Source organism: Cucurbita pepo, chromosome 14, assembly GCF_057944985.1.
Source record: "Cucurbita pepo subsp. pepo isolate OVF chromosome 14, ASM5794498v1, whole genome shotgun sequence".
NCBI classification, from domain to species: domain Eukaryota; kingdom Viridiplantae; phylum Streptophyta; class Magnoliopsida; order Cucurbitales; family Cucurbitaceae; genus Cucurbita; species Cucurbita pepo.
The window spans coordinates 4,880,602-4,890,217 of NC_141811.1; the positions used below are offsets into that span (position 1 = coordinate 4,880,602).

A 9,616-nucleotide genomic window follows, 5' to 3' on the forward strand; every position below is an offset into this window, starting at 1 on the left:
AAAAAACACTAATAGTTTTATTTATTTATTATTAGTTTACAATTTATTTCTACGATGGCATTTACGTCATAATATAATTAATAAATTCCATTAAATTATATTGTGTTTTAGTAATTTTTTAAATACTAATATTTAAATACCAAGAAAAAACTTAAGTACTTAACCTATCTAATCTAGCAATTCAGCCGCCACATTGAATTAAATTAATTAAATAAATAAAAAGAAATAGAAGCCCTATGCAGTTTCATCTTCCTCCCACCGCCCCCGGCCGCCTACTGTCTTCCACTCTTAACGGTGCCGGTGCCGGCGCCGCCGCTTCCCTCTAGCAGTTCGCAGTGAGTTTTCCACTATCTCTTTACAGGTATGCTTCCAAAATCTATATCTTCCTTTCTTCTTTCGTTCCGTTTTCCCGTCTTTTCTTCCATCTCTCATGCTCGTTAAACCCTGACGTTGTTAGTTCCATCTCTTCTGTCAGGTTTCCACATAAACAGTGATAATGCTTCTTCTCTATTGCCTTTTTTTTCTTCTTTGATGGTTTTTACTTTCTCTGTTGGTGCTCTGGGCTGATTCTGCTATCGTGATTTTGATTTCTCTGTTGATTTTGTTTTTTTATGGTTTATACACGATTCTCTGTTTCCTTTTGCTTTTTGCAACCATCTCGGTGCTTAATGCACATGTTGAATCAGAATGAGCATATTATAAGAGAGAATGGGGTTTTCTGTTGGGCTTGATGTTTTTTGGTTCTGGGTTTGGGTTTTGGCGAATCCGAAGTAGCTGAAATAATAATTGGTGTCGAGTGGAAAACGTGTAATCCAACGGCTTATAATCTTTTCTCTGTCCAATGTCTATCCAAAACCCTGGTAGTATCATTGCATAAAGCTTTGTTATTTTAGGGAAACACTTCTCAATTGATGTTAGCCTCAGTTCCGGGCAGAAGAGTATAGAATGTTCATTCATCCTTGGATGGGGTTTATGGTTTGTTCATATTATTATAGGTTATGGTTTCCTTTTCTGATGGTTGTATGGAATTAAAGCTTTTTTAATAATTGTTTTCTTGTAGATTTGCCCCTGTACTATTTGATCAAACTTGTAAATATCAAGATCTTTTTGAAAGAGTTTGAGCCAAGGAGAAGAATTGGAGCACGTGAAACACTTCTTTCTGATACAATAGCATTGAAAGTTGAAGAACTTTTGCTGAAATATCAGGATGGGGGAGAAAGTCGTCACTGCTAGTGGTAAGGACAGGTCAATTCCCAGAAATCTCAATGTGCATAAGTTTGTAGACCCTCGGGCGTCTGAGCTTGAAGCTCTTCAATCCATCGTTTTGAATCGGATGAATAGTAATACTTGTGATCAAAGGTCAAAGAGGAGAAGAACTTCTTCTTATTTAACTAATGCTTCTAGGAAAAGGAAAAATAAGAAAATGAAATTGGATACCACCCATCTGGATTTAGCGAAAAACGAGAAGAAGGCTTCTCGGAAAATACGTCGCAGAGCTGAGCTTAAAATGAATCATGGCATTGGATTTTCTACTTCTGGGGATGGCACCAAAAGGCTTAGAACACATGTTTGGCATGCTAAGCGTTTCACTATGACTAAGCTTTGGGGTTTTCATCTCCCTCTAGGGTTGCAGGGCAGGTAATACTTTACTTTTTCTTGTTTAATATTCTTTAATGTCCTGAAAGAAGAAAAAGGGAAATATAATTATTGTAATTGCTGATCTTAAAATGTGAAATTTTTGAAAGAGTTCTTGAGTTGGAATCCTCGAAGATCGGAAGTTGGACCATTAACCTATTTGTTAATGTAGTTTTTTTCTTCTAGAATTTTGTTTATGCGAAGGACAATTGCAGTTTGAGACTTTTATGTGTTAGAACTAAAATCGGTCTTCTGTTATGCAGAGGTAAGGGTTCTAGAGCTCTTCTGAAATGGTACAATGATGGAGTGCTTATACATGATGCTAGTTATTACGTTCCCGTCCAGTTGGAGGGTCCAGAGGTGGGAAGCCTCTTTCCTTTGTGCCTTTCAATTTTTCATGTGAATAGGACTTGTTTATAGTTTTAAATAATTTCTGTTTTTCTTGATCATTTGTTTTCTAAAGGCCGTTCTCATGTGCCTACAGGACTCTCTGATTTCGGCTCTAGGAATGGTGTTGGAACCATCCATAGTATCTCATTCTCAAGACATTTCTCATGCAATTATTTCTGGTGTTATTTATGGTAGAGCAATTGTATGTCATCTGGTTACTTAGTATTACTAATTTAATGATGCAAGTAGTTGGATGTGTAATTACTTAGACTTTGTTCTTCTGCAGCTTCATGATTCCAGGACCCCGGGTGCTAATGCAATTGCTCCTGTAACATATATGTGGCGTCCATGTCCTTGTCGAAAAAAGGAAATCAATGTTAATAATCACAATAGCAGTGTATTTAAGACAATAGATGGCGTAGACTCGTCTTCTACTTCACGCCAGCTTTGGGTTTGGTTACATCCTTCTGCCTCTAGTGAAGGATATGATGCTCTAAAATTCGCTTGCCAAAAGGAGGTAAATATTATGTTCACGTCCATCAGATTATGACCAGTTGGACCTCCTTTTTGTAGCCCTTTGATCTTGTGGGGACATCACATCTCCCCTTACCCTCTTTTTTTATGGTCTTTCTCTAGTCTATGGGTTTTTTTTTCTTTCTTTCTTTCTTTTTTTTTTTTTTTTTTTTTTTTTTTTTTTTTTTTTTAAGGATATTATGCGAATGAACAAGAAAAGTATCTGCAAAACATTGAGTGAATTTTTTAAATTTGTACCCTAGAAGGTTTGTCGACGATAGGAATGAGAATAAAACATTCTCTAGATCACTACAAGTGGAGGGGCCAACTGAAAATCTCCCCACTTCCCTAAATGAGCTCAGCTCCAAGTAAAGTTCTAATTTTCTCTTGCAAATTTTTATGTTTAGAGTGATCATCTAATTTTCTCTTGCAAAATTTTCAAGCTTGATACTATTATCTTTTCAATTAAAAAAAGCTGAAAGTTCACTTAGTATGTTGAAAAGATTTTTGCTTTACAATTAGTTACTGAGGTCTTGTCTTTTCTTCAGATGGATGAGAAAAATATCCCAATTTACTGTTCTTCATTAGAAGGGCAACTTGCAAAATTGGAAGTATTTGGCTCAAAGGCATCCCAGCTTCTTGAAAAGTTTTTGCAGCCTATGACACGGTAGAATAACATCTTGTCTTACTGTCATAGAAGAATGCTATCCATAGTGATTAATAACTAACTTTACTCCTGCAGTGCTTCACAGAATCTTTGGCAGTTGAAAAAGCATTCCACTGGGGGTCCTGATGGTAATTCTCATTTGAAGACATTGTTCAATCGCGAAAACGAGAATTACATTCCATCATATGGAATTGCATCCATCGCTTTCAAAGATCCTCGAATGCTACCGAATGAAAAGACTACAGACGTTCAAGATTCAACTTCAATGCATAACCCTGCTGATTCCTCAGCAATTCTTTCTGAAGATAAAGAAATTTCAAAAAGTAATGAAATGTTATCATCATCTTTGGATTCAAGAATTGACGAAAATGGTTTTTTACTTGAGAACAAGGAATTGTGGGATGCCAAAACTGGAATGAGGGCCCCTGTGGAAGATACTGTTATTTGTGCAGCAAGACATCATACACGGATGAATCGCTTTTGCCTTGATGAACCGTCTGCAGAGATGGCGAAAGATCTGAGCTCATTGCAAAGCTCAAGTGCTTGTCCCACATTGCTTTTAAATGAGAATGACGAAAGCAGTACTCTTTTAAGGTAACCTCTATTTCTTGATTCTGTGAATTCCACTTACATTGTTATTTAGTGTAAGTAAGGAGTTTGGGTTATTTTTCTGATTTCTGGTTGCTCAATGTCTACATGTTTGGTTTTTCTGATGATTAAACTAGTGCATTGTTTTGCCCTCTTATTCTATATGATTGTTCTCATTGAGTGTATATTCTCTTTGAAAACTTGTACTCAAAATCATATGAAGGGTTCTATTTTACTCGACATTCAACCCTTTTGACCATGTTCATTTCACAAGACTCGAGTTGATTCATCTTTCTGTTGTGTGTTTTCATGGATGATAATGAGGTGTGACGGCAGGTCTTCTAGGGAATGTTTAACAATGGCAATGCATTTCTTCTTTGTATTTCAGATGGTCAATCATATTACCCGTAAGTTGGGTTAAGGCATTTTGGATTCCTCTAATATCTGGGGGGGCTCGCGCAATCGGTTTGAGAGAGAGACACTGGATTGCATGTGAAGTAAGAAATGTTCCAATAAAAGTTTTGTTTCAAATTATCCCCCAGTAGTAGAAATCACATATTTACTTACCTATATCTCCCTTCTCTTAAATTGTAGGTGGGATTGCCATCATTTCCTTGGGATTTCCCTGATTGTACTGCGTACTCACGATTCATGACAAAAGAATCTACCGCAGTTGACGACAAAGCTGAGTGTTCTTCTTCCTTTTCAAGATCTTTTAGGGTTCCCATTCCACCTCCATGGCATAGTGTCCAGTTGACACTTAGCAAGGGACGTGATGGAGTGGAGATCAATGGAGCTTGTACCGAGAAAACTATGGCTCACGCCAATTCATCATCGATATTTGATGATGCAAATTGTGAAACTGCAGTGGTTGGTGTTCACGATCAGAAATTGTTCAACGGAATCGTGGCTCGAACATCCTCTTCATTGTTTGAATTTTTGAATGAAATAAACCTTGGGCATTTGCCTCTATTTCCTCGTGGACGAGATAAAAAGGCTAGAATTCTCGAGTATCTTAACAACAAAAGCACACTCGATCAGTGCAAAAGTAGTATCGACCGAATAAGTTATAGCAGCAAATCATGTTTCCTTAGAGTGATTCTCCGCGCTTATAAGAAAGGTGCGTTTGAAGAGGGAGCTGTTATTTGTGCTCCCAAGTCAGCTGATCTATCTTTGTGGACTTCAAGGTGATTTATCTTTTCATTACTTCGTTAAAATGTTGCAAAAGTTTGGCACTTAACATTCATTCTATATGTTCATGCAGATCAGCAGACGACGAAAAAGCACTCCGAATTCCCGAATCTGCTGTAAGGCACTACTTCAAACTCAGAGAACAGTCGCCCACAATGTGGGAACTACAATTACCAGAAAATGATGCTGCTGCTGGAGAATCTCACAGGTGGCCCATCGGCTTCATCACCACTGGATTCGTTCACGGAAGGTTCGGATACTTCGGTTATCTCAAAACATAGACTTTATATGTATAATAACACATCATTCTCTTCTTAGTTATGATATTTTGACATCATTCATGCAGCAAGAAGCCGGTTGCAGAGGGTCTTTGTGAAGCAACGTTACTAGCTCGTCTTCGAGAGCAACAGTTCAACGGTATGTTTTCAAAAAAGAAAGAACAAATTTACGTGCTTGTTAGGAACTTAAGATCTTCAGCATACCGAGTTGCACTTGCTACTGTTATCCTTGAGCAGAAGGAAAATGATTTAGAATTTATGTAACTTAAGAATTGTGATGTTTAGGTTCATTCTTTGTAACATGTAGAAAATGGGGTATGGTGAAATATCATTGTTTTTTTATGTAGTTTCTGGGTGAGCTTAATTAGCTTCAGGTAATGAAATGTATCCAATGAATTGTCCAATCATTGATGTTTTTTTCTGTAAAGAGTACAAAAATTAATGGGAATCTAAGTCTCTGGTTGATTAGGGCAGAGATATCACTGTCTTCCCATAAGATGAGAAAATGTATATCTGTTTATAAAATGGACCAATAATGGTTAAAAGGGAAGCATGGGATTAGAGAGAGAAGGCAAGCCATGGATTTACAGAAGAGAGAGAGAAGGGAAGCCATGGATTTACAGGAGAGAGAGAGAAGGGAAGCCATGGATTTACAGAAGAGAGAGAGAAGGGAAGCCATGGATTTACAGAAGAGAGAGAGAAGGGAAGCCATGGATTTACAGGAGAGAGAGAGAAGGGAAGCCATGGATTTACAGAAGAGAGAGAAGGGAAGCCATGGATTTACAGAAGAGAGAGAAAAGTGAAAGAGAGAGAGAGAAGAGACAGTGATGGCTGATTAGACAAATGGTGAAAGAAAAGTGTGCCATTTCCTGAATCACCAAAGCCTGGGATTTGCAGCTTTTTTTTTTTTTTTTTTTTTTTTTTTTTTTTTTTTTGGTTTGATATTGATTCAGAAAGTTGAAGCTCAAATTTTATAATTTTAATATGTATTTCACCCCTCTGTTTTCTTATATAGTTTTTTTTAAGTAAGGGCAAAATGTAGAGCCCTAGGTTAACGGACTAAGAGCACTATGGTCGACTTTGAGACTATTTGTAACTTTATGATTGAGATCAAAGCCAAACAATTGAACATAAGTTGGCATCGAGACTCAAAAAAAAAAAAAAAGCCAAGTAGGTTTACGATTCGACTTTGATCATTATCGACTGGTACTGGTGAGGACTACTCTCTCGTCTTGGATTCCTCTGAAGAAAGAGTACTAAGGTGCAATTTTTTTCTTTTTTTCGTCCATATGTCCAGCTATTTGTAGCCTGATTTCTTTGGTTAATAAGATCGAAAAGGTTTCTTGGTTCCAGGAGGCCCTGTACATGTTAGAAGCTTTAGGTCTATGTCTCCTCAAATTCAGTCGGAACCACTGGATGAATAGATTTAAGTTAATTTTAAATTATAGGGAAGTTGCAGAACTTCCATTTTTGCTATATTTAGTTTTCTTAATATACTCGGAAATACATTAAAAAATCATTTAGTATATAACATTTTTACTTTAAAAAATCATTACAAATTTTAAAAAATAAAGATAAAATGGTCATATTTTGACGATTAAATTATCAAAAATAAAATAAAAAAATAAAAAAAAAATCAAATAATAAAGTGATTTTTAATCTAAGTGAATAATAAATTTCATAAATTTCATAATAAAATTATTAGAGAAAATAGAAAATAGTAATGTCCCACATCCTTCCAGTTTGTGAGGCCCTATTTTGTTGTGTCCCCAGGACATGCGTTGTAACATGAAATAGTGGTTGACTGCCACTGTCTTGTCTTTTCATCTTTAAATAAATTATCATTGACTTGCTTTTCTTTCTATTTTTCTTCTACTCCTTCAATTCTAATTTTAATTTCACCCCACTCAACTAGTGGTTAATAATCTTTACCTTCACAATTTACCTCAATCACGCTTCGACATTAGAGTCGAGAATGATGCTCGAGTGACTCAACTACTACGACTACTCACTAATAATCAAGTTAGAGGAGTCTTTAAGAAGAACGATATTCTTAACAATACCGATAAGACCATCTTCACTAATATCAAATGTTCTCAATAATAACCCACGTGATGAAGTACTTGTTTTCGATCCCGAACGCAAACCAACTCAACGAGAAAGGTTAAAACAACCATAGGTTTTGCACCACTTTCGTTCAATATTGTATTAAGAATGAATAGAGTAGTAACCATTTCAATTCTTTTAGGTATTTCTTAGCTATCCTATACTCAGAACCCCCTCGTTCGAATATGATATTGGTTCATTCATATATCATTTATTTACTCGGGTGGCACATGCCCACTAACTTCCATTTTGGTTCCTACCCGAACTATATTTTATCGAGAAAAATACCGCTCTTATACCATTTGTAACGACCTATACCCAGAATTCAATCATTTCAATCTTTTTTCAAATCTAGACATCGAGTTAAGGGTTTGATTGGACCGAGTTTGCATCATTAGGGATTGTTCTTTTGGGGACAAAGGAAAAGGGCAAAAAGTTGGTCAAAATGGGTTGTGCTCATCGGAAACATCTTCCCTTTGCAAAAACAAACCTTACCAACTTTCACACATTCTTCATCTTCTCCTCTATGTTTAATTCAACGTTTATATCAGTTGAGCTATGTTCGTATTGACAATTAGATGAAATTAGGGTTTCCCATAAACTTATTTATGTTTAATCCAACGTTTATATAAGTTGAACTATGCTCGTATTGGCTAATTTAAATTAGGGTTTTCATAAACATCAACAAAACCCATCAAACTTTCATTTAAACCCTTCAATTTCTTTATTTTTTTTCATACAACTCCCCAATTCTATCTAATTTCCCCTATAAAACCCCTTAATTCCCTTCAAATCTCTCACTCCATCTCCTTCTTCTTCTTCTTCTCAGAACCCTGGTTCGAAATTTGAAGGCATCCCAGGCCTTCCATGGCTATGGAACTTACAACCAAGCTCCATATCTGAATTGGGTCGTGCAAAGTTTGAAACTTTAGGCGTAAAAGAGGGAGCTTTCTTTAGTCCACTAATGGGAGGCGGTGAGATTCAATTAGCTGCTGACTCATTCATCCAAATATTGAGTTCAAAATGGCTCATTAAATGAGTGAATGACGCAGGAGACAGATTGAATCTTAAACCTTCCTTTCTTGGACTGAAGGGAGCTCCCTTAATCTTCCCTTCTCCATTCTTTATTCTTTATTTTTTTGTGTGTAGCTGATACAGGCACGGCGGAGAACGGCGGAGGACGGCGGTGGACGGCGGTGGTGAATTAGGGTTTCAGAGAACGATGGTGGAGAATGAACTGGTGGTGGTACACGCATTACGACAACTCGGCTTTCGACATTGCCCTCATGGCTGCAGCAACAAGTTCCTAGACATGTCTCCTTTTCACTTCACTGTTATTTACCATTTTGCCCTCCCTATTCCCTTTTTTGTCTTTTTATATATGTATTTAATTTTAATTATCGAAATATTATTGTTGTTTAATTTTGTATTATATAATAAAACATTTTTATATTCATGCAATTTAAATTATAAAACATAGAATATTTAACAAGAAAAAAAAAGAAGGAAATATTGGAAAGTACATGTCTCCTTATTTACCATTTTGCCCTCACTATTCCCTTTTTGTCTTTTTATATATGTATTTAATTCTAATTATCGAAATATTATTGTTGTTTAATTTTATATTATATATAATAAAACATTTTTATATTCATGCAATTTAAATTATAAAAGATAAAATATTTAATAAGAGAAAAGGGTAATGTTGGAAAGTACATTTTTCTCGAAAATGAATAAAATAAAATAAAAAAATCCCACGCACAGGTTAAGTACAAATTCTTGTGTTTAATTAGTTTAATAAAAACAAATCCTGTTGTTTTTCATCCCAAGATTTGGATTTATCCTCTTTAATTATTTAATATATTTATTTATTTTTATTTATTTATTTTATTTTTGGAAACAATAGTTGTAGTGTACTTGAAACGAAATCTTATTATAAAAATTAGTTTTTAATCTAATTTTTAATTTTTATAATATTTTTTAAAATTACGAGGCGAGTGAAAATTATTATATAAACTAATACGAATATTAATTTACTTTTAATTAATATATAATTTTAAGATTTGATTTATTTAATTTGGAGGGAAGGGTACTTTGATAATTTGAATTATATCAATTAATAAAAAAAGTGAATATTTTTCAAAAAGAAAAAAAAAAGGAAAAAAAAAAAAAAACTTGGCCTTTATTGTAAAATAAAATAAAATAAAATAAAATAAAATAAACCTAACTTTTTAATCTTCCTCTCACT

At 35.0% G+C, this 9,616-nt stretch overlaps 1 protein-coding gene across 1 annotated transcript; it reads left to right on the forward strand.

Moving 5' to 3' along the window:
* The first annotated feature begins 92 nt into the window (after nucleotides 1–92).
* Nucleotides 93–5,737, forward strand: POP1 (ribonuclease Ps). The gene is made up of 11 exons (XM_087117752.1): nucleotides 93–361; nucleotides 1,061–1,638; nucleotides 1,899–1,995; nucleotides 2,120–2,227; nucleotides 2,312–2,542; nucleotides 3,087–3,205; nucleotides 3,281–3,799; nucleotides 4,182–4,290; nucleotides 4,388–4,980; nucleotides 5,058–5,234; nucleotides 5,331–5,737. The coding sequence occupies exons 2-11, from the start codon at nucleotides 1,208–1,210 to the stop codon at nucleotides 5,524–5,526; spliced, it is 2,580 nt and encodes an 859-aa protein (XP_086973878.1). The 5' UTR covers nucleotides 93–361; nucleotides 1,061–1,207; the 3' UTR covers nucleotides 5,527–5,737.
* Nucleotides 5,738–9,616: the final 3,879 nt, after the last annotated feature.